The sequence below is a fragment of the Hirundo rustica genome, chromosome 3 (assembly GCF_015227805.2).
Source record: "Hirundo rustica isolate bHirRus1 chromosome 3, bHirRus1.pri.v3, whole genome shotgun sequence".
NCBI lineage: Eukaryota > Metazoa > Chordata > Aves > Passeriformes > Hirundinidae > Hirundo > Hirundo rustica.
Genome location: NC_053452.1, coordinates 15,052,375 through 15,076,419, shown reverse-complemented (window position 1 = coordinate 15,076,419; position 24,045 = coordinate 15,052,375). Strand labels below are relative to the sequence as shown.

The 24,045-nt window shown below is 38.2% G+C and overlaps 1 protein-coding gene across 1 annotated transcript in view; it reads right to left on the bottom strand.

Annotated features, from left to right (window-relative positions):
* Nucleotides 1-24,045, bottom strand: part of NRXN1 (neurexin 1) — a 698,461-nt gene that overhangs the window by 372,867 nt on the left and 301,549 nt on the right. The window contains 4 exon segments of the mRNA XM_058420099.1: nucleotides 11,888-12,078; nucleotides 12,613-13,028; nucleotides 13,659-13,767; nucleotides 17,658-17,781. Of these exon segments, the coding sequence (XP_058276082.1) occupies nucleotides 11,888-12,078; nucleotides 12,613-13,028; nucleotides 13,659-13,767; nucleotides 17,658-17,781 (840 nt within the window).

Sequence of the window (24,045 nt, the reverse complement as noted above, 5' to 3'; positions counted from 1 at the left end):
TTAGCTCTTTTTTTTTTTTTTTTTTTTTTTTTTTTTTTGAGTAAGAGGATTGTTTCCTCACCTTGTTTTTCTGAGGGGAAAAAGAAAAAAAAAAAGCATGTTCTCACTGGCAGGTTCATGGCAGGCCAGGGGAATCAGCTGGAAGGCAGCGCTTTGACCCGCTCATGGCAATGATGTCTCACTCAGTAATGTAGTAATCACTGATAAAGAGAATTTAGTGGGTTTAAATTGCATCTTTTACAGGTACTGCAGATCCTCAGTTATTCCAACTGTGTATTTCCTATTTACACCTATTTATCTTTTTTCTGACTTAGAGCTGATTTCCGCTTTAATAACGAGTAAATTTAACACAGAAACAAATTGCTAGCTAATAAATTAACCCAAGTTCGCAATTTATTCATTATTGGAATCACACTTATGCAAAAGCACACAGAACACCACACAATAGTGAGTCACACACAACTGTTGGTAAAACAAATGCCAAGTCCTCCTGCAATAGCTCATCTTTTTTTATCCCAAGCCTCTGCATTTCTTCAAAATAAGAACTTTGCAAATGCTAAACCAAAGAAATGTAAACTAAAGATTAAAGATACTGTTCTATTTTCTGAATTACTAACAGAGGCTATTAAGAGTTATCTTCTGGCACTAGTGACATTGCTGACAGGTCACTTCACAGCCTTTTCTCCTTTTTTCCATTCCTGAGAATTCTTACATGATATATGCTGGTGGGCAAAAACTATTAACTTCATTTAACAGCTACCATTGTCTTCAAACATAAGTAGAGAGGAAATTGTTTTTTGTGATGGTAACAATTGAATAAGAATACTGCTCAGGTGTGACTGGTGCACCTGGACCCCTTAACCAAACCAGCAGCAGTTTGGTACAGGAGATTTGTGACATCAGGGAGCAAGTAGTTTAGCCAGGAATATGGTTAGACTTCTTTACTCTCCTAAATCTGTGTGCTTTGTGTACATCTCTTGTGTTCATTTCTTGAACACCTTTGCTGACAAAAAACAAAACCCATTCATTCAAATTTGGTTCCGTGTATGACTAAGAAAAAAAAAAAAAAAAAAAAAGAGGAAATACAACAGGAAGGAGTCAGGGCTTGACTTCTTCATAATCTATAAAGACAATATCTATGGAATATTTTTATATGCTTGAACAAAAGCATCTTCAAATCCATCATTCTCTCCAAGAGCAGACATTCTCTCCCCCAATCTCTTGTTTTGCTGCCAATTTTAGGAAGTACTTTTAGCTATTCTCCTAATTTCTCTTTCATTTTGGAAGTTGCTTTGTCATGTTTCCAATGTCACATTGTACTAAACCACTACCATGGCTAGGAATGAGAGTGCTTCTGTGGTGTACTAGAGTGGTGTTATTTCCCAGGAACGAGATGGATAGCCCTGGCATACTGTGGTGGATTCTCAAGACACAGCAGGCATCTCCACAATTCCTTTATATGACACATGAAAATACAAAGGAACATCTGGCTGTGGTGAAGCCAAGGTGTCAGCCACACTTTTCTCCAAATATGTTATTTCAAAATGATCAAGCATAAAACAGCTTCTTCCCTCAGGCAGGCAAAGACAAAGGAGGACTGCAAAGACTGAGAAATGCCACAGGGAAAGCCTAATCTCGAAAGAAAAAAGTGTTCACTTTATTCCAGTCCTTCCTAAAACAGATGAACTGCTGTTACCACATCAGCAGAAATTGCTTTATAGTATATTAATAATTGCACTACAAAGTACATGGTGGAACTCATCCTAAGACAACCCACACAATCCCAATTCATGGCATTTTTAAGGCAACTGAAATGTGAAAATAAATTACCCTACACAAGCTGAATATGCACCGAATAAAAGAACGGACACCATCCAGATTGCGAATCAAGGGCTGTTGTCTCAAATGAAAATGTCAGGTAGGCATTCAGATGTCTTTGACATTCACTGAAATACGGGAGCCTATTTGGCCTTGATGACCTTCTTACCTCCCCAGTGTACAAAATCACCCACCTTTTGCACATTTACTTGTGCAATAGGCAGAGCAGAGTGGAAATTTTTCTTTCAAATTTTTGCACTCACTTTAGAGAAGGAACTGGGCCTGAATAGTGGATGAGTGGTCATTCTGGTGTCTCTCCTGACCTTCATCAACCCTGAGTAAACATTTGCACTTTGTTCCATATCAAAAAGGTCTTTAGTCTTTAAAAAAACAGTGATGAGACATAACTGCTCTTTTTTTTTCCATAAACCAAGAAGCCCACTGTGATCATAGCCCATTAATAAACTGAAGAACAGTTGACAAAGGCTTAAATGCTGCATCCACACAGCTTCTGCAGCACATACGCTCCAGCATATGGCTTTTCAAACCCCCTTTGCAGCAGAGAATATGCACAGGCAAGTGGTGGTAGAGCAAAGCATGACTGAATTGTGTCTACCACTTGCAAGGAAGGGCACTTGAGGGAAGACATGAAAATGTAAACTTAGTGTTTTATGTCCACTTACTCACTTCAAAGAGCCCGTTCTGTAGCTTCAGTATTGATTTGTGGTTGATGTCTTTTGGTTTTGATGGTTTTTTTTTCTTTAAGAAAAATAGTCTTTTCATATATTTTTCCCATTGGAGTGATGAATTCTATCACTTTTAGACCCTCTCTCACCTAAGGAGGGAAAAGGTGGCTAGTTTACTTGTCCAGGCTCTGCTGAGTTATCTGTCCTTTCAAATACTTCAGGCAAGAGGCTGTTTTATGATGTGACAGGTGGTGGCTTTCATCTTTCACATTCCTTATACTGATAACCAAGCAAGGCAAAATGTTTACAGGCAAATAAAGCGAACAAAATAAAGAAGAATTCCTAGGTTACCAAGTCACTCTTTTAGGAAGGAATATAGAAACTGATCTTTTCACCCCAATTCTACACTGCTTTCAGTGTCTTGCCTGAATACCCCATTAAATGTATTATGGAAAAAACCAAACAAACAAACAAGAAAAAAAAAAATCCCCAGCACTGAAATGCTGACATTGTGGGTTTTCTTCAGGCACTCTTAATGGCACATAGTACATATTGTAGTTATTTGTCAAGAGAATTGAACTTTGAAGATATTTCTTCCCTTGAGTGATACTTGACTGTTCTTTTTAAAATTTCATTGTAGCACTGCCCCATAGTCCACACTACCAAAAAAAAAAAAAAAAAAAAAAAAAAAAAAAAAAAAGGCAAGGAAGAATTGTGAGGTACTAGAAAGACTTTACAGTTGATGGGTGCACCAGGAACAGCATCTTAAGAGTTTTCACTTGCCACCAATTTCCATGGCAGTCCACAGTGGAGATACAGGTGCTGCTCTACCTCCAGTCTCCCGATTCCATCATGCTACACATAACTACACTGAAGACCTTCCACAGCTCCACAAATATTCTTCTGCCAAGAAACTTTTCCTAATGCTCTTCTGGATGTGCTGTCCACTTCTGCATGCACCTTTTGATGCTCAGATTCCATTCTTATTACAATTTTTGTCTCAGTTTAGTGCTCCTCAGGGATTACAGAAATGTGCCTATGTTTCATGGGCAAGTAAAGTTGTGTCATATGAAGTGCTAGTGTGCGAGAAACAGCAACAACACAACGTTCTCAGGAGATAAGTATTGAATAGGAAAGAGGAGATATTCAAAAAGTAAATGCTCACATCTGAAAGACTTCTCCAGGTTAAAATCCATTTCCCCAACAATTCTGTTCTCAAACCATTTTTTTTTCTTCACAAGAAACAGCTACACAAAAACATTTAACAATTTCCTGGCAATAAAAATCCTCAGATTCCTAGCCGCTGTATTTCTCTCTGCTTGTTTTTACCCCCACTAAAGACTAGATGGTGAGCACTGGCATTGAAAAAGATTAAGCAGATGTAAAACCAAAGCAGTCTGCTTGTGCAATGGACTGTGAGAAAGGTTGGTGATGCATGTTAAATGGTAAATAATAAAATCTAATTGCGTGGCAATCAATCTCCCACATAATCAATGCTTGGCCAATTACTCAGTATGAGTGAGATGGCTATGGTGGAGAGGTGAAGCACATCAAATGTCCTTCGTTTCTTTCCTGTTCTGACCACTTCTGGAGATTGTATACACCTCAAAAATAGACAAAATCTAATGACGCTGGCATTTGCATGGCATAGTATATTTGGATCTCCCTTCCTCCTGCTATAATTTTTTCACTCTTTGCTGTGTTAGCCAACACATGGTTTTAGCAGAGCTTGCTTTCAAAATAGTGAAGAATTCCTCTTTCCAACAGACCTACTAGATCTCAGAGATGATCATCTTCAAAACTCTTCCTTTGGCTGGTGCTCCACATAAAGCTACCACACAGCTGAAATGCTAAACGTTCCATTTTGAATGCAGGCTTGCAGAGAGTAACTTTTATATGATATTACTTTTGATCAAAACAATCACATTCAGACTCTGAGGATATTCCACAAAGCTGCCCTTTTGCAAAAAGGACTGCTCAGTTAAAATACCAAGGTTAATGAGGGTTCACAGCAGCACATTTTAAGCAAGTTTAGGAAGTACTTCTTCACTCTGTGTACCTGTGGGGGGGATGGGATGCAGATGATGCATGTTTATACTAAATATACAGAGATTTTGGTAAGTTTTAAGAGCATCTATGCTTCTTGTATTATTCTTAACATAACTTTTACTCGGTGTTCCAGAAGGGCTTGAATGAAATTCCACAATTATCAGCAGTAATAACCTGCATGTCAAATGTAGGAATGAAGGCAAATCTATCCAGTCATGTGTGTATGAAAGACTCAGAAGAACAGGGGAGAAGAGGCAGAAAACAAAAACCTTTCTCACCATGTACAAATCTGACAGATCTATTGTGTTGTTGATTTCACAGTGCAAGCTCTAGAATATCATTATTTTAGCTAGAACTACTGGAATGGATTTTCAATTTTTAACCCCATCTTATAATTTTGGCAATTTCGATAAAATTTATGAAGGCTTAGCACTATCAAAATTATTTTCACAGCCTGGTTAGACAGCATTGCTGTTTAGAAGCAGCGTGTGAAAAGTGGTAAAAAAGGGAAGATAAAGGAATCCCCATTAGATCAAGTTGTCCAATGACTTATTGTTAGCTTCTCCTAGAACTTTGTTACATAGTAAGTTCCAAGGAAGAGTTCTCAGTTTTAAGTCCCTTTTTTTGACTCTGTACAGTCTGCTTTTCTACACTATCAGGGAGACAACAGCTGCATTTGCCATTGTCTACTCCAATAGGTCACACTGGGAAGATCTATATGCTGTTGACAGTATTTAGAACTCTGTAGTTGGAACAGAACATTATTTCTGCATGAAGAATTCACAGCCCACTGGCAAGGTCATTACATTTAGCTTACGCATGATTATTTGAGAAATTTAAGCATTAATATTTGCTCATTTGTACAGTGTTTCTGTGCTTCTTAAAGCTTTGTTTCTCTAGTAATAAAAATATAAAGGATCACTGCTGTTGATGGAGACTTTGCAATGTAGAGAAAAATCATATAATGAGTCAACAATAATAGCTGCCTCAGTATAAAACAACAGAGAGAAATATTACATGAAATTGAAACAATTTCAATTTCCACTGCAGAAACAGGAATTCCTTGTAATGATCAAGACTAATTTAGCTCAGCATAAATAACATACTTTGATAGGCAAATGAATTATCAATAGATTAAGGGACTGTTACAGATCATCAATGAATATGCCAGGCTAGTAGATCTACTGATAATTTAGTTACTTGCGTTCAAAGTTTACAAGGATGAATTAATTGCCAAGCAAATCTTTATGCACATTGAAGATCTATAATTTGATGCATTTGTAAAACCGCTGAGGTGATACCAGAAATTGATATAACTACTTTTCTTTCAGGTGCTTCAGTCTAGTCTGCTTTCATAGTATTGGACAAAACAGCAAATGAAAAAGCACACACAGATAGAAGTAGCAGCCCTATCTCAAAAGAATAAAGGAAGACAAGAGCCAGTGAAGAGATATAGAAATAAAAGAAAAACAGACAACAAGAGATCTAGACGAGTTATTTTTATCCAAGTAGGCTGATTCTGATGTGTGCTCTAATATGAATAGAATTTTTTGAGGCTGCAGTGATATAACAGCACAGGAATAACGTAAGACTTACAGTGGGCTCTAAAACTGACATTTGGGAAGGCCATATGAAAGATGATGACAGTGAGACAAGTTGAAATTAGGAATGTCAGTTCAAAAAAGCAGGTCTTGACATATGAAATGATGCACAGGCAGGAAAAGTTAACCCATAAATGTTGAGTTGTGTGGGATTTTTTTTTTTCAGAATGGTGATTTCCTTCTAAAAAATTCATCAAGATTAGGATGACTGCAGATCATCTTAGAGCATACAGCATAGCTGTGAATAAATTCTGTGATCTTTAAAGTTTAAAATTGGATTGGATACTGAAGTATTGAAACTAGCAACTCATATAAAAATTTGTAACTACTTATTGTTCAGTCTAAAGTAATTGCACCAGTCTTTACCTTCTCATTTGGTAAGAGTACCATATATCCATTTCTCATTTCAGTTTATAAACAATCAAAATGCTAAAATATTTTAATACTCTGATGGGTAGTCCAAGATTGGATTGGATTGGATTTTTGCAGGGTTTTTATGCCTGCTGTTTAAAAGAAGTTTTGGGGATTAAAATACTGCCCGTATGTGTAGGAGAGAAGCAAGAGGAAGATCAAATCCTAGTAGGTAAGTGGATATAAAGTGTGCTTGAGGATGTCCTCCTTCTTGGAAGCAGATCATGCAACTTCAAGTACTTATAAAATAAATAATTTCTGACAGAACTACAGTTTCTCATACCATATGGAAAAAAATGTGGAAAGGGAAGAGACATTATAGACATTGTGAAACTCACAGTCTGAGAAAGGGAGAAATTTCTTTGGCAACAAAGAGGAACAAGGATCACAAAATGGTTTGTGTTGGAAGGGACCTTAAAGATCATACAGTTCCAACCCCTTTGCCATGGGCTCAGAGCTCCATCCAACCTGGCATTAAACACTTCTGGGGATGCGGCATCCACAGCTGCTAGGGGCAACCTGTGCCAGTGCCTCAACACCATCACAGTAAAGAATTTCTTTCTAATATCTAACCTAAATCTACTCTTTCAGTTTGAAGCCATTCCCTCTTATCCTGTCATTACAGGCCCTTGTACAAAAGTCCCTCTCCACCTTTCTTCCAGGCTTTCTTCAGGAACTGGAAGCCAAAATTAGGTAACCAAAAGCCTTCTCCTTTCGAGACGGAACAATCCCAACCCTCTCAGAGTTTCCTCATAGCAGAGGTGTTCCATCCCTCAGATCATCTTGGTGGCAGCTCCCTGTCCTTCCTGTGCTGGGACCCCAGAGCTGGATGCAGTATTCCAGGTGGGGTCTCAGCAGGGCAGATCAGAGGGGCAGAATCCCCTCCCGCCCTGCTGCCCACAGTGCTCCTGATGAAGCCCAGCCCAGGACACACTTGGCTCTGTGGGCTGCCAACACAGGTGGCCCAGTCTCACCCACTAGCACCCCTAAATCCTCCTGGGCAGGGCTGCTCTCGATGCGTTCATCCTCCAGCCTGTGTTCACACTGGGGGTTGCCCCAGCCCAGCTGCAGCACCTGCTCTTGGTCTCATTAAACCTCATTGTCAGAGTCCAGGGCATTCCTTTGGTTGCCCTGGTAGGTCTGGGACCTGGACAGGTGGGTCTGAGACCCTGGCACAGAGCCCAGGAAGACACTGGCTTTGATCTCAGTCCATGAGAAAGGTTTCCAACACTGCAAGATGAATTACAGGCCACAAGAATATGAAAGATAGTAGTATAGCATATCACAGGGTGAAAAATCACAGTTTTAGGTTCTTTAGTATGGAAGTAGATGGGAGCAAGATAGAGGAATTTGGGCATTGTCCCTTGCTTCTTCTTTCTTTTTCATTCACTCCATTTTCTGCAGTGACGGTGGCACAAAGCAGTTTCAGAAGATTGGGTCAGAGTAGAGACGACCTGTTTAGTATAGGTAGTAGGTATTGGCAAGTAACTATAAATAAAGAACACGTAATAATTAGCATAAGAGGCAGCAACCTCCCAGTGCAGGAGGAGGAGTTGTCAGATGCCTGAGCAGCTGCACAGATCTTAGCTGGGCACAGAAAGAATTGTAAGATAAGAAATAAGCATGCAACCTTGAGAAATCAGAACCTGAAGACTCTGTTTCTTTCTTACGTCTGGCTCAGGGCTTTTCAGAAGGCAAAGGACTTTAAAACCCCCTGAATCTCAGGAGAGACACTCAAGACCCCATGACAGCACAACGGGCACACTTCTCCAGCTTGTCCAGTCCCTCTGGATGGCATCCTATCCTCAGGTATGTCAATCACACTACGCAGCTTGGTGTCATCAGCAAACATGCTGAGGGTGTACTCAATCCCTCTGTCTATGTCATTAATGAAGGTATTTAACAAGGACTCCTGAGGGACACCAATTGTCAGTGATGTCCATCAGGACTTTGAGTTGTTGACCACCACTGGATGCAACTGTCCAACCACATTCTTACCCATTTAAAAATCCACTCATTATTAAAACCACCTCTCTCCAATTTGGGGAAAAGGATGTGGGTGACCATGTCAAAGGCTTTACAGGAGTCCAGATAAATGACATCTGTAATCTTTCCCTTGTCCATCAATGTAGCCACTCGATCAAATAAGTCAAAATCCATTTTCACTTGTTTTTTCTGTGCCCTTTGAGGCTACTTAGACCCCTGTACACCATCAAGTACAACAAGCAAAAATTCCCCTCCACCCAACTCTTTCAGGTCTTGAATTGCAGCCATGCCCACCATCTGAGCTATCCTGAGAGAGGACAGGGAATCTGTGCATGAAATACATGAAAGGAAATTTGCTGTGTAACTGTGTTGGCAGGCTTGAGCTGCACTGCTTTTGCTATTCAGACTCATTTATCTTTATGGGTTATCTGCTAGAACTGCCCCTCAGCAAACTTTGGTAATTTTCCCTGGGAGGAAAAATAACACAGTTCTTGGAATCCAAACACAGAATTATTTTCACTCATTTATTTGACTCTAATTTATAATTTACCCATATAATTACATCAATAATTAGGCCGCAGAATGTAATATATGTGTTTCCATAGGTAGCTGCTGAAATTGTACCTGAGGTTATGCAGGGAACTGATGTGTGTGATAATGAACTTTCTGTGTTATATAGCCAAATCCTACACCCAAAAGGAAACGTATATTGGAAATTCTCTCCCATACTTTAATGGCAGCTGTCTGCTCTCCCAGACAACTTCCATGCTGTGCAGGCTCCACAACACAATCTGTCTTATCTTTGCACTGAATTCACTGTGTATTTGCAAAAACCCACATAAAGTGGATTTCTTTTTCTAGGATCAGCTTGGATTTCAAAATCGGAAATCTGGTAACTCTACAATTACTCAGAATGGCTGCAGGTTTCATACTAGCTGCACGTATTTTTATTTTACCTAATGATATCTCTGGTTAAGCAGAACTATTGATACCAGTAGCAGGAAGTGTGATTTTGCATTTGCTTTGTTGCTAAGGCTAAGGAAGTACAGGACAATTAATTAACTGTAGCTATATCAGGAAAGTATATGGAGTGTCTATAGCACAACAGAAACATATTACTGTAAGAAATATAGACGTAAAGTAGAAAAGAAGGAACTACGGTAGATCAATTCTATTAAATACAAAGGAAGGAAAAACAGTAAGGAAAGGCAATTTTTTCTCCCTTTTAGCCTGCTAGCTAAAAAATATCCGCTTGAATCCCCTCCCAAATTCAGCCAAAATTCTCATGGTATATACTGTGCCATGAGAAGAGTATCTGCCTAAGAAAAGCTAACAGAGCAAAATATAGTATAATACATTTAAGACAATAAAGTAAAAGGAAGCATACTATTATGGGAAGACAGGGGTTGAGGACATGTGTATGCTAGACCAGTTTTAGAGAGGTGCATGCTATATATACCTGCAATGAACATGTCAGACTTGTTATTCTCTTATTATTCTTTCACTATCCACGTTTCCTGGTTGGTGAATTACAGAAAGTCATCTAACACAATTCACACAATTCACCTTATTTGCTTCAAATTTTTTTTTTTTTTTTTTTTTTTCCTCAAAAGGAATTCAAGGCTATGGGTGCAGTTTTACTTCAAAAGCGTAAGGCGAAAGTAGCATTTTCCAAGCGCCGCACGCAAAGGGATGCTGGACTTTGCAGGTTGTCCTCGCTGCTGGGCCTTCCCTTCCCTTCCCTTCCCTTCCCTTCCCTTCCCTTCCCTTCCCTTCCCTTCCCTTCCCTTCCCTTCCCTTCCCTTCCCTTCCCTTCCCTTCCCTTCCCTTCCCTTCCCTTCCCTTCCCTTCCCTTCCCTTCCCTTCCCTTCCCTTCCCTTCCCTTCCCTTCCCTTCCCTTCCCTTCCCTGGGCAGCGCGTTCGGTGAGATCACAGCGCTCTCTAGTGCCTTCAGCGAGCACATGGCGAGAGCTTGATCTGCTTTCCTTAAATGACACCATAGAGCCACCGCAATCGTTTTGAAAAATATGTAGAATAAAATGGCTGTGTTAGTTATCAGCACGCAACAGGATTTTTTTTTTTCCCCCCTACCCATGACTGATTTAACTACTAGGAACACATAGACATGTGCATAAGTAGTACTTGCCAAGCTAGAAATGTCAAGGAACAAGCTGGATGCTTTTTCTACATCATCAAAAACAATGTTGAAACATTGCACTGTTTCAATAAAAAAAATGGATGATGTTTAAAATAATGCAAACCCAAAAAATAACATGGCATAAATTCCAAATGTTACTTTAGGAATGGAGTGTGAGCCATCCAAAAAACTTTTCCAGAAATGCTAGGTTTTTAAATAAAAGAATTTCTTATTGAAGATTATGTTATATTAGGATACTGTTTTCACAGTCTTTCTTACAATCTTAATAGCACTTTCAAGTGAGGCAAACATGTAATATATCACAAAATCCAGCATAATTACCAAGGTCAGCTCATTATCTGTGACTCAGAGGCAGTTAAAAGAAAATGCAGCTAGGAATAAGCTCTTGATGGAATATTAATATCTACTTTGAACATCCTGGCTTTTGAAATATCATATTTCTTTAACTGTTACGAAAATTCAGTTTTCCTGCCAAGAGACTTTTTAAAGAATGGTAAAGCACACACTACTTTTTAACATGACCAAAACATATATTCTTATGTCTGATTAGATAATCATTATTTTAAAAGTATACCCATACATCTTTTCAAAAATATATTTTCCTCCGATGCAAATTAGTTTTTCAGAAACCCATTTATAGAACTCATTGCTATCACTTACTTTAAAATATACATATGTTTATTAAAAAAAAAAAGGAATCTAAAGAATCTAGCTAGATTTACAACATGTAGGTTTAGTGACGTAAAACAAAGTTTACCCCACCTGCAACCAAAATTACAATACAGTACATATTTAGATGAGTATGTTATGCTACTTATATATAACCTATGTACATGCAAAAGTCACGTTTTTTACATAGACATTGTAGGCCTTCTTTAATCCCTCAATTAGATTTTGGGTTATATGGGACATTTTTTGTTATAATTTCCTACTCTTTTTTTCTTTTATTCCCATGGGATCTTTGCATGTTTAAAGTTGTACGTACCTGTGCAGAGGTACTACTAAACTGGCATCACCAGGTTAACATGATGTAGTCTCCTGTGATCATATTGATCATTATAAAATAAAAGGTTTCATAAACATTACAAAATTATATTGTGCTTTACAGCCATGATTTATTATGTTTATTATTCTGTAATGGCTTTCACTGTAGATAATACAAGAATAACTGTACTTACTTTTGAGATCTAAATTTCTGGCTCCTGCTGTGCTCTGTGTTGTGATTTTGGTGTCAATCTTTACAGTGTGCAGGTTGTTGGTATCCCTTGATATCATGACATTGTGCCACTGGTTGTCATTCAGAGGTTTATTAGAACTTCCCTTGATAAGGTTAGCACCATTTCCCAAGTCAAACACATAGTGCAAATACCTGGGAAAAGAGAAAAAATTGGAAAAGTTTCCTTTTTCTTTACATAGCAAGGGGGCAATAATTAATGTGTCTAATATTTTCTGTTTGCTTGCACTCCTCAGCAGAGCTGGCAAAACCAGAAGACAACAATGAATGCCAGATGGGAAAGCAACTGTCATTCCAAGAAATTGCTACTTGTTTGGATGAGTTGTGGTGCAGTCCCAAGTTTCTGGAAAGCAACGAGCACTCCATGTACCAAGACATGCATACATACGTAGAGAGAGAGAACAAGAGGGAGGCTACAAACTATCACCTCTTTGTGGTAAACACGAGAGAAGTTATACCTATTATTTACTTTCATACATTTCAGGCATCTAGCTTCATCTGAAAGAAAGAGTCACAATAAAGCACATGAAGTTCAACATGAAGAAACATTTATCGATCACATCTCTCCAGTCAGAAAAAAAAGATTTACATCCTAAACTTTCCTGCGTATTCCTCCTGTACACACATTTTGAATGGACTGTTTTTGTCGTTATGCTAATCCATACATACCCTTTTACTAATTCAACCACAATGAAATCATTTCCATCGCCACTGTTAAAAAGTATCAGTCCATCCAAGGAGGTGGTTTTGAACTGGAAAAAAAGGTGCATAGATGTGTACGCTTGTAGCGTGGCCAGTGCAACATAACTTGCTTTTGTTTTAAAGGTTACAGGGTCAGCTATGATGTTCCTGAACCCAAATCTTGCATTTAGCTCACAATAATCGATGTCTCCATTTTTACATAAGTCAATGTATGCCATGCCATTAAACGTGAGACTCTGTAGATGCCCAATAAAATTAGAAGGCACAGAAGACAGGTAGCGCCGTTCTGTTATTATTCCTGTTTCTATGTTGTGGAATTCCAGTCGTGTGTGATCGCCAGCCATTTGACCTTTAAACAGCAATAAGAAAACACGTGTTAGTGTCTAAAATGGGAGGTCAAAGAGCACATCATATGATTAGGTATATGCATAATTTTCACATATTTCAGAATATGCAAGGCCAATTGTTGGCCCCAAGGGGAATTCTTCTAAATTCATCCTAATTACTGGCAAATCCAGGGGCCTTTCCAAAGCATTCAGTACATTTGGATAAGGCCAATAATGAGATTTCTAAACTTAAGCACTTTACCAGGGTACATTAAACTACCGACAAAATCCCTCACTTCAGTTACACTTAACGATATGTGGGGTTTTGTAGGCAAGTGCAATTACTTAACATGAGGATCACAAAAGCCAATCTCAGAGCTAAACCAACAATATCAGTGTCTCATGAAAGAGAAACAAAACAGCTTGAGGGATTTTATTCCATGTGTTTTGCTTCAATGTGCATGATTTGACTAGTGGTAGGATTTCTGTTTCAGCTCTTAGGTACATTAATGCTAGCCCTGCTGCAAAGCCCTGTGTGACAAGGGTGGAGAGCTGCTGGAAAGCAACTGGCTCTGTACCGTGGGGATAAACCATGGGAGAAGGGGCAGAGCTCAAGAGACAGGCTGAACAGAAAACCCACAAGAAGAAGTGTTTTGTAGTTCTGGAAAAAACAAGGGACTAGCTTACATCAGAAAGGTAGCCAAAAGCAAGCCCCACAGATGCCTTTGAATTCTCTCTGTCATGCAAGGACTGCTGCAGAACAAGAAGCCTGAAATCTGCTGAGCGTAAAGCTAATCTGGAGGAAAGGATCAGAACTGCCAGAGTGCTGGTCAGGTGAATACAGGTCAGGTTAAGTTTTTAACCTAGGTATTAAATACCTTACCCAGCACATCAAAATTGTGTTCACTGAAGAATTCCCTTTTCTGACAGAACTTACAGTTTTTCCATGCTTATTTTAAAGTAGGGGCAGTATTTTCACAGGGCTGATTCACGGTCACATTGTATGGAAAAACAGCTTCTTATTACTAATGAATTTCACCACTTAATGTACCTTTTGCAAACCATGGCCTAGATTCCCCAGTTCCTTAGCTGTTTCATGTCTCTCATGGAGTACAAAGATGAAGAGCACACCTAGACAAGCTGGACTAAATACTAGCATAAAACTGCTCTAATACAAGTTCCCACAGTGACAAAGCTGTTGACAGGTCAGGTTTCCTCTGTCCATTCCCAAATAATCATCCCAAGAGAGAGTGTGATGTCCACTGCCCCAGGGTGGACGTGTCAGAATTGGTGCGCAAAGCCTGGAGGACACTGGCACAGCTGTACCTTTGTAGGTGTCGTAAGCAAGTGTCTGTGGACATGTGTGTGACAGGGGAAAAGAAAAGGGAAAGAGAAATGTTGATGTCTGGGATTTGCCCAGGGAGACAAATTCATAAGCAGTTTAAGTCACGGCTCTGAGATACAAGTACAGACATCAGTGAAGTTACAGGGAAAATAGCTCTGTAAGTTTTAATACCATTCAGGCACAAAAATTGCTCTAAAATTTATGATAAATATTTACAAGTAGCTTACGTAGCTTTGGGATGAGTACTGTACGGGAACTTGTCATTGAATGCCACCACCACTTGGGATCTGCACTCACGGGGCTGAACACTGCAAGAGGCACTTTAAACCCCAGGGACAGTCTTCCCAATGTTCTTGTTTCTAAACATCAGTTTTGAAGATACCACTTTCCCTGAATGTATTAAGCAAAACTGGGTTCTTCCATGCAGTAATGAGTCAGGGAGCTGTCTTGAAAATTGCCAAATGTGTAATTTTTGCTGGGACAAGAGCTGTATATTGGATCACAGCCAAAGATCTGAGCATCAGGTTTCAGAGAGGAACGTTATATATTCCAGTCTTGTATCCCTTCAGATGGCATTCCAATAATGTCATGGCAAAAATCCACCAAGCTTTGGCCTGTAGCACAATATCCCCATTATATCAAATGCATTTCTTCTTGAGCATAGTAATAAAAAAGTTCCAGAACGTGGGCTCACATCCCAAATATCCCTCCAACATTTCAGTTCTACAAACACACAAACAGGACTTGAGATTTCACATAAAGCCCTGCAGGATTTGTAAATGCAGCAATGAAGTAAAAGAGAATGTAGTTTGTACTTACAAGGCTGGGCTTTTGGGAATTTGGTGGTGTTGTTGGTTTTTGGGTTTTTTTGTGTGTGTTTGTTTGTTTGTTTTGTTTGTTTTAATCTGGTTTTGTTTGTTTTTTAAAATTTGTCAGGTTTGTAGAAAAACATCATACAAAAGGACAATTGAAATTCTGTTAAGCTATTCTGTTATCCAAATTTAGTGACCTTCCAACCAACCACTTTGATTTTCTATACAGTCTTAGATAATAAGGCTCAAGAGGGCTGGAAGTATTTAAAATCTTCTATGATGAGTAACTTCTTCAAAACCACCTGCATGATTTCTAATGAAAGCTAGTTATGACTGAATTATATTATGAATCCGTGCACATATTATGGATTTGTCAAAGAGAGACAAGCACAACTCAAGAATGAACAAGTGGTATTTTATAATCTGTAGAAATTGGAAAGTCAGGTTGAATTATGTAATGGATTTTCCACCAGCTAGACAGCAACTGGCTTTCTGGATTCGATGGGGTTTCTTTCATGTATGTCATAGGAAATGGAATCAAAAAAGGAAAACAACAGGAGAAAGTGGGAATTTTTAGTAGGTAGTAGTTTACTTCCTAATTCTCCTCATAAAACTATAATAACCTTTCACATGAAAAATTAACAGATTGTATTTTAACCAAATTTCTGAACATTGGGACATCAGAAAAGTTCTAAGCAATTTAGAACATTTTAATCTCATATAGCAACACTTTCCCTATCCTTTCAGGAAATTCAATGCTACTACACATTAAATTCTATTACATACATTTGGATTTTAAACTTGTAAAGGCTTGTAAAACACTAAGTGTTGAATAAAGCTGAAAACAACAAAAATTATCCACCCTGAAATAAAACAAAAAATCTCATCACTTACACAACAATAAAGATTTTCTTTTTAGGAAATGTAACATTCATGGAACCAACAGCAGATTACCTATATTTAAAATTCTCTCTGTTCCTTCTCATACAGCAGTTTCCTCCTCACTGGTGGAGGAAGCCAGAGACTAGGCCACACAGATTCCTACAAAGAGTTTAGGAAGTTTAGGATGTCTTTTTTCCCTCCAAAGTATTGGGATGAGTTTCTCCTTTTGGATTAATAACATTAAGCATCTGTGGATTATTCAAATGCAGACAACTTCCAGCTTGAAAAACTGAGAGGGAATTCAAGTCAGCTGGGTTGTGGAAAGAATGCAATGTTGCACCAGAAAGCTGGACCCACGTTATGCAACCTGCAGTGTTTGTAAATTACAACTCTGGCATGAGGAGTCCAGGAATTGTGCATTTGGATCTTGCCCTGGATTTTGATCTAAAGAATTTTATCTATATTAGAATCTGCCTTGAGTGGCAGTTGAAGCAGCAAGTTTATAATATTTTTTAGTATAATTCCTCCCATACTATAAATATATTATCAAAAATAAAATAAATTATTTAGGTCTACATTCTTGGGAAAATGATCCGAGGCATCATAACATATACAGACGTCAGCTCTGGAAGATATATTGGTAATTTCTGAGTCTAGAAAACATGTTCTTGCAACTATATGAATTATTTTTCTACCAGTGACACAACCCTCAGTGTTCTGCTGAGGTGAAAAGGGACTATTAAAGAAGTTGCACTCCTCTTTAAAAAAGCCCAAAACTTTTAACTTGTTACCATTTTAACAAAGCTTAGAACCAATGATAAAAGTTGTTAATGCTACACAATACCAAAAGATAATTCTAAACAGCTAACAAAAAATTTAGGCACATTCCGCTGTGCAAGGAATCGGGGCCAGAAGCCAGATCAGTTGCTATTAACAACATGCATGTAAGCGTTGTTTTTTACAGGACAAAATCAATATGCTCTCTATTAACATTTCTGATAATATAAATATATAAATATATTTCTAGCATCTATCATGCATGTATTTTTTTTTTCTCTCATCCCAACTGCTATTTAAGTATTTGAGAAAAATATGCTGTGTAACATTTAATTATTGAGGACAGCTGATGCAAGATTCAAACCACAGTAGAACATCCTTAAAATGTTTATTAAACTCTTTCTTCCAGCAGTGGCTTAGAGTTTAGCCCTAACAATGTGTTGCCAAAAGCATTTTTCTTGCCTTCTCATTAGTGACGTACCAAACTGCTTCTCTCTAATCACTGTACAAAAAAATCATTTAAGTCAGCACGAAGGTTTTCATTCATTGCAATAGCAGCCTTAGAGCAACATTAATATCAAGTGTAAGGTCATACTTCTTGTACCAGCATTCTAAGATGCTTAACATGAATTTTGAATCTTACCCAAGAAAAGGGGAAAAAAAGCATCTGTTTCTCTGAGATAAAGTCATTTGACTTCTGTGGTTTTTTTGGTTTTTTGTTTTGTTTTGTTTTGTTTTTTGGTGTTTTTGTTTTGTTTTTTTTTGTTTGTTTTGTTTGTTTTGTGTTTTTTTGTTTTGTTTTTTTTTCCCCTTTGTTTTGTGTTTTCCCCCCCAACAATATGGAATCATGAAATCACAATGCCACAGTACCTGTCACGGGCCTGCTGGTCATCCACCATTAACTTTAAACCTTTTCCTCTCCGTACCACACGCACTGTGTGCCACTCATTATCATTGAGGTTATAGCCAGCAAAAAGGGTTTCTGGGCCTTTGCCTGTAGGATATGCCAAACAGTCATTATGCAATCTTTAAAGTAGTTTACATGTGAACCTCACAGAGAAAGAGAGAAACAGAGAGACTGGCTGGGCAAATGTTAAAACTCACCAAAATGACATCAAGCAAGAAAATTACCAAGTATAAGCAAAATATAGAGCTACTATATACTGTATACTACTACAGAACTACTACATTAAAACAATTCTAGTGTCTATTTGACTATGTAAACACATTGTGTGTGCACCAGGTTTTCATAAATAGGCACAGTCAACATGGATGTAATTATTCACTTTTAAATCTCATACAGGTCTTTAAGAAATGGGATTACTGAGCCAAAAGAACTTCATTACAAGACAGAAATTTTTCTCCTTTATTAAAAATAACTTGGTGGAAAATAAAAAGTGGTAAATGTGTGTGCATGCGTGTTATATTTTTCTTAATCTATGTCAACTTCTCTGTTTGTTTAGCTTCTGTTTATTAGGATTTCTCAGAATATTATCTAATACTTGATCTAGATGACTAGCTAATATTCAGATCCAGTGTCTTCTGCTGTGAGCAGATTTTCAAACCATACTTTCTTTTTTCATTGAATGGATAGAGTTTTTTTGAAATCTGCTGGTTTTGTCAGCATACAGGAAACACTTTTGATGCAAATTCTGTCTATAGCACAATGTATTTGTGATAACCAAAATATTCACAAACTTAAGAAAAAAGATACCTTTAATGCCCAGGAAAATATTTCTCATAAGAAAAGGATTATGGAAATTGTCTCCTGCACTGTTGATCAAGAAGTGAAAGAGAGAAAGAAAAACCCTGACTTTGTACTGTCATTGATATGAATAGATGATAGACCAAATGCTGAACCAATCGATCAAAACTCATGTGGTGACTGTCCAAAAGGCAAAGCTAATCTGCAATAAACAAATTACATTCTTGTAAAACAGAGACCTCCCTGGCCTGTTTTTCAGTTCCTGTGGCAGAATAAATGCTGCCAACAACTAAAAGTTGGTCAATTAAATTCTGGTCTCTGTGCAAGAGAGACACGGAGCTCCTGGAGCTGGTCCAGGGGAAGGCTACAAAGATGATCAATGGACAGTAGCAGCTCTCTGATGAGGCGAGGATGGAAGACTGGGTCTGTTCACCTCTAGTGGAGATACTGAGAGTTGATCCTCATCATGTCTGTCAGTATCTGCAGGAAGGGGCCAGAGGACGGACCAGGCTCTGCTTGTGGTGCTGGGCAATGCGACAAGAGGCAACAGGCAAGAACTGAGCCACAGGAAGTTCCACCTGAACATCAGGAAGAAGTGCAGGGGACAGAGCACTGGAACAGGTTACCCAGATAGGCTGTGGATATCCCCTCTCCCTGGGGATATTCAAGAACCATCTGGACACTCCTGTGTCGTGTGCTCTGGGATGAAACTGCTTGAGCAGGGAGGTTGGACCAGATGCCCCATTGTGGTTCTTCCCAGCCTGACTCATCCTGTGATTCTGTAAAAGAGACATATCACAAAATAACTTTTGACACAGAAACATCAGGATTACCCTAAGTCAGACCATTACCTCCACTGTGCCCTTCCAGGTGACTATCCCATGTGTCAGTCTTGCTCTGAAAGGGACATGTAACTAACTCTGAAAAGCTACCATTTTTCCCTTGGCACTCTTTTCCATCCAGCACAGGCTAACTGTGATTGATGGGTGAGATCTGTTATTAAAATCAAAGCCTCTCTGACTTCAGAACTGCACAGAGGGAAAAGGACACTAAGAGCTTGATGTAGCTGTTCAGCATATTGGACAGTTTTCATCTCAGATGTTTTCCATCTTCTGTCAGCATTTTTTTTAATTGCTGCTGGTTTATTGCCCTGCTTTTATATGCAACCTTAGCTATTTGGGCATGCCAAGGGATCTCCAGGAACAAAAATGCAAAGCAAAGGCAGTGGGAGTCCTCATAACACTCTTTCTCTGTGTTTCTGTATTGACACCAAGCTAGAAAAAGTGGTCAAACATGGCAGAAGCAGATGATTGGGGTCAACTACCTGAATCATTCCATTCCTTAGATGTTTGCTTTCTCTGACAAGAGAAAGACCAGTTTTGCGTAAAGCTTAAGTGACCACTATTCTCTTTTAATATGCTGGTATAGATGCAGCGACTAAAACTTTAAGCAATTTCTTTTAGGCACTGCAATGGGAACCAGTTCTACCTTGCTTTGGAGACAATACATCAATTTATAAAAAATGCTGAAATAACATGGGCAAAATCTTAGTGAGAGTCAATAGGCTTGCCTAGGCATACACCATTTAATACTATTGTAAACATATTCATACTTGTCAGTTAGTCCAACCTCTTTTTTTTTTTTTAATTTTTAAAGTAGTTGAACCACTTAGTCTCCATTATCTCACTTCAGATCTCTAAATGACCTAAAAGCATATGGCATTTTTAATTTAGTCTCACATTAGCAACCCTCTGTAGTGTCCCTTTTGTGTAAAGGGGCCTCAGTGTATATTAATATCAATCCAACTTGGCTGCTCACATTTACAAGCAAATCTATCTATTCTCTTTCAATGGCTTGGGGCTTGTAAACTCTTCCTGTTGTAAAATTAAATGTTGTTTTCCTATGCATTAGTCTATTTCCTTGCAAGAGTACTCCGAGTAAAAAAAATCAGGTCAGAACTCCGTGTAAGCTTCCTGTTCCCACTGCCACACAATCCAAAAGAGGATTTAGGCGACCCCTGGCGAAAGGGCTTTAAAAGGACAAACCCTCGGTATGACACACCATGGGACCAGTATGGTCCTGGCCTTGGAAAAACTATCCACTTGCATGGAAAAGAGACTCTTTTTTTTTTTTTTTTTTTTTTTTTCCTCCCTGGGGCTGATCTCTAACAGAGAAAAAGGGCTCTTGATTTGTCAGAGAGGGTACAAGACACTAGAAAATAACAAGGTCCAGTGTCCAGGGACTGTGTCCCATCACGCTGTATCTCTGCAAAGTGTGACAGTTTTCCACGGCATCTAAAGAGGGAGATAAGGGCAGATGGATGCTCACCATTCCAATGCTAATGCAGTGCTTGGCTGCTTCCTGGACAAGGACGTGCTTTCACACAGAAAAGCAGCAAATATGCTTGTAAGCAGAGTATTTAGGACAAAATTGTCTAAATAATAAAACACAATATGTAGGAACCCCTTGACAACCCAAGACTACAAGAACTGCAGAAGAAAACTTAACGTACTTTGTTAGATGGCATTGGTCAACCTGAAACATAGTTCATATTAGTACTATCCTCTCTGACTTTCAAATATATTGACCTTAAATTAAGCATCATATTGAGATTGTAATGGTACAGAGTCTTCCTCCTGCCCTGGTTATTGTTCTTATGGTGAATCTACTATAAATTTATGTCTACTAAATCATTGGCTCTCCAGTCTTATTCTGAATTTACACTGGTCTCATTCAGTTTTGATCACATCAGCAGAAAGTGCTGTTAAATGAGTGTATTTAAACAAGAATCAGCATACTGCCCTTTTTTTTTTTTTTTTTTTTTTTTTTCCCAGGAAGCAAGGAGGGTTCTGGGCCTTTTTTTTAAAAACAAACAAACAAACAACAAACAAATAAAAAAACAAACAAAAAACAAAAAAACCCCCACACCTATATCTCCCACAAGAAGAAAAGCAAAAACCCCAGTTAAAGAATATATATATATAAAATAAAACTTTGTTTCATTTACATGGACTGGACAGATACTATTTTTCCAAACATATGTCCTTTCACTCCTATTTCCATATTGTCCTTCCCCTGGAATTCATGTGTCTCTTTCTAGACAGGACATAAGTACTTTGCTTCCACCACACCCAACCAGCACTGGCTCACTTTCTGAGCTACAGATTCTCTCAGATACTAAAACCTTAATCATAAACCTTTTATTTCTGAGACAGGATGCAAACTGAAAAAAAAAAAAAAATCCACTAAATAAGTATCTCCTCTTGCTTAAGTATGAAATTTATTATCAACGTCTATGTTCAGCTCTTTTCCTATTTTTAAAAGCTTAATTAATACCAGATTTTATGCATCCTTAGAGAAAATGGATTGTACCAAAGAAAAGAAGCACTGGCCACTTTTATATCTAACACAGTTTGCTCAGAGTCTATCAATGCCAGTAAAATTTCCACATCCATTTAAAAGCAGATAATTGCTTGTACAAACACCTTTTCACAAATCAAAATGCAGACTGTGCAGTCAGTTGATAGAGGTACAAATCTTGATGGTGCAATTCATTATGAACTAGGACATATAAACCCCCAAACATTCTCAGTTGTATGTTTTACTTTGGCATCCAAAGCTGAGCTTACTTTTGTTGTCAGCGCCTCAGCTGGAACTTAACAGCTCTTTCAAATTTAAAGGAAAAAAGTATGAACTTTGCAAAGGAAAAAAAAAAAAATCTAATTCCAGCACATTGAATATTCTAAATGTTCCTCTGGAGATTCCTATTCTCTTTACTCCCTTGAGAGGAATTTATTCAGCCTAATTCAGTGCTGAAGATTTGCTGAATTCCAACGAGTCAGCCAATTAACTTTAATATGCACAATTTTTCCTCTTGGAGATATCTATCCTGTGGTACTTTACTTTAACCAACTACTTGAACAGAACGGATGATTTTGAAAGAAGATACTCTTGCATTGTACAAAAAGTGTCTGAATTTGTTTCTCACAAGTGCCATCCACTACTACCACTTAGCATATACCAAAATGCTTGGAGTATTCAATTCTGCCATCAAAATAGATATGAACACACGAAATATAGAAAGAGGCACCATAAACAGAGACTAGCAAGGGAGACTAGGTGGTTCAGTAAATGCTATACTAAGTAGTGGAACCCAAGCCAGATACAGGAAAATCACTACTATTTATTTATTCTTCAGCATAAGAAAGATCAGTGTTTTCAGGCTGGTTTGCTAACAGAAAACTGAGCATACTACAGCTATAAGTATCAGGGGGCATTTAGACAAAAATACATTTGGACAAGAAGACAAAACCCTGAGATCAATTCAGTTAATAGAGAAAGTTACTTTAAGTCAGGGTTGTTGAGATATCAGCTAAAATAATAAATATTTATGATTTAGCTTACCTATGTAAACAGTTGTGTGGCTCTGAGAGACACCTTAGAGTGTCATTGTAAATACCAGGTGCAGAACAAGAGGACTCTGTGCCATCTCAGTTATCCTGCTTTACAGAGTAAGTAATTAGCATGCCTCTAATCTAGGCTTCTGTTCCAGCGCTCGGCCAGACTCACAGTCACTGTGCAAACCTCACGAGGCATCTTCATTACATACCAGGCTGCAGCACAAAAATGTTCGGGAGAGATTTCTCCAGAGCAAGACACAAAAACACAAGACATGCAGGGTAAGGCATCTGCACCCTCACTATCCTTTCTATGGCTGGCTGCAGAAACATTACAGGTCTTCCAAAACACTCATTAGCACAGCTGATCTTAAAAAGTCAATTCATATAGTGAATCAGCTGTATTTTAAATGACTGCGCCTGTATCATCCCAAAATTCCCTGGCTAAACATGTTTCTTGCCAACAGAAAAATTACATTGCCTATTAAATATCAGAAATGTGTATCAGATTATCATTTACAGCTAATTGATAGGATAACTTTAAAAAAAATCTAATTGCAAGTCAAAGAAATTTTGTCCACTGTGTTTTCTCCCCAACAGATTCATGTGGAAAATTCCACAAGAATAGCACATTCACTGAATTGTATCAAGAAAAACATATCAATCTTGCATGGCTCGATCCAAATGCTTCAGCCCACAATAGTTTTATTATAGGCAAAATTGCTTTTGGCAATTTGGGTAACGTATTGGCAGTTAAGGATATTTTTATCCCCTCTTTTTTAATAAAATTTGACATTTTAGAAATTAAAATGAAGGAGATTGGAGCTGCTAATATCATTCACCAGCCTTCATTCCAGCTGTAGAATAGATTTGCTCATATTCTTTAGAATAACAGGAATAAAATAATAAATATTTCCATTAAGGCATATCTATATTTCTCATACAGAAATGCAGAAAGCTAAACAAGATACTTTGAAAATTCTACTGGCTTCCCCAACATGACCAAACTACAAACAGACTGCATTTAATATTGATCTAGTTCACTAGATAGGAGAAACAGCAGACACAATGAATTCACTGGGGAAGAAAAATCCATGGAAGGATATAAAAACAACCAATCCAGGAATCAAGCACCATATCCAGCTCTGAGGGCACA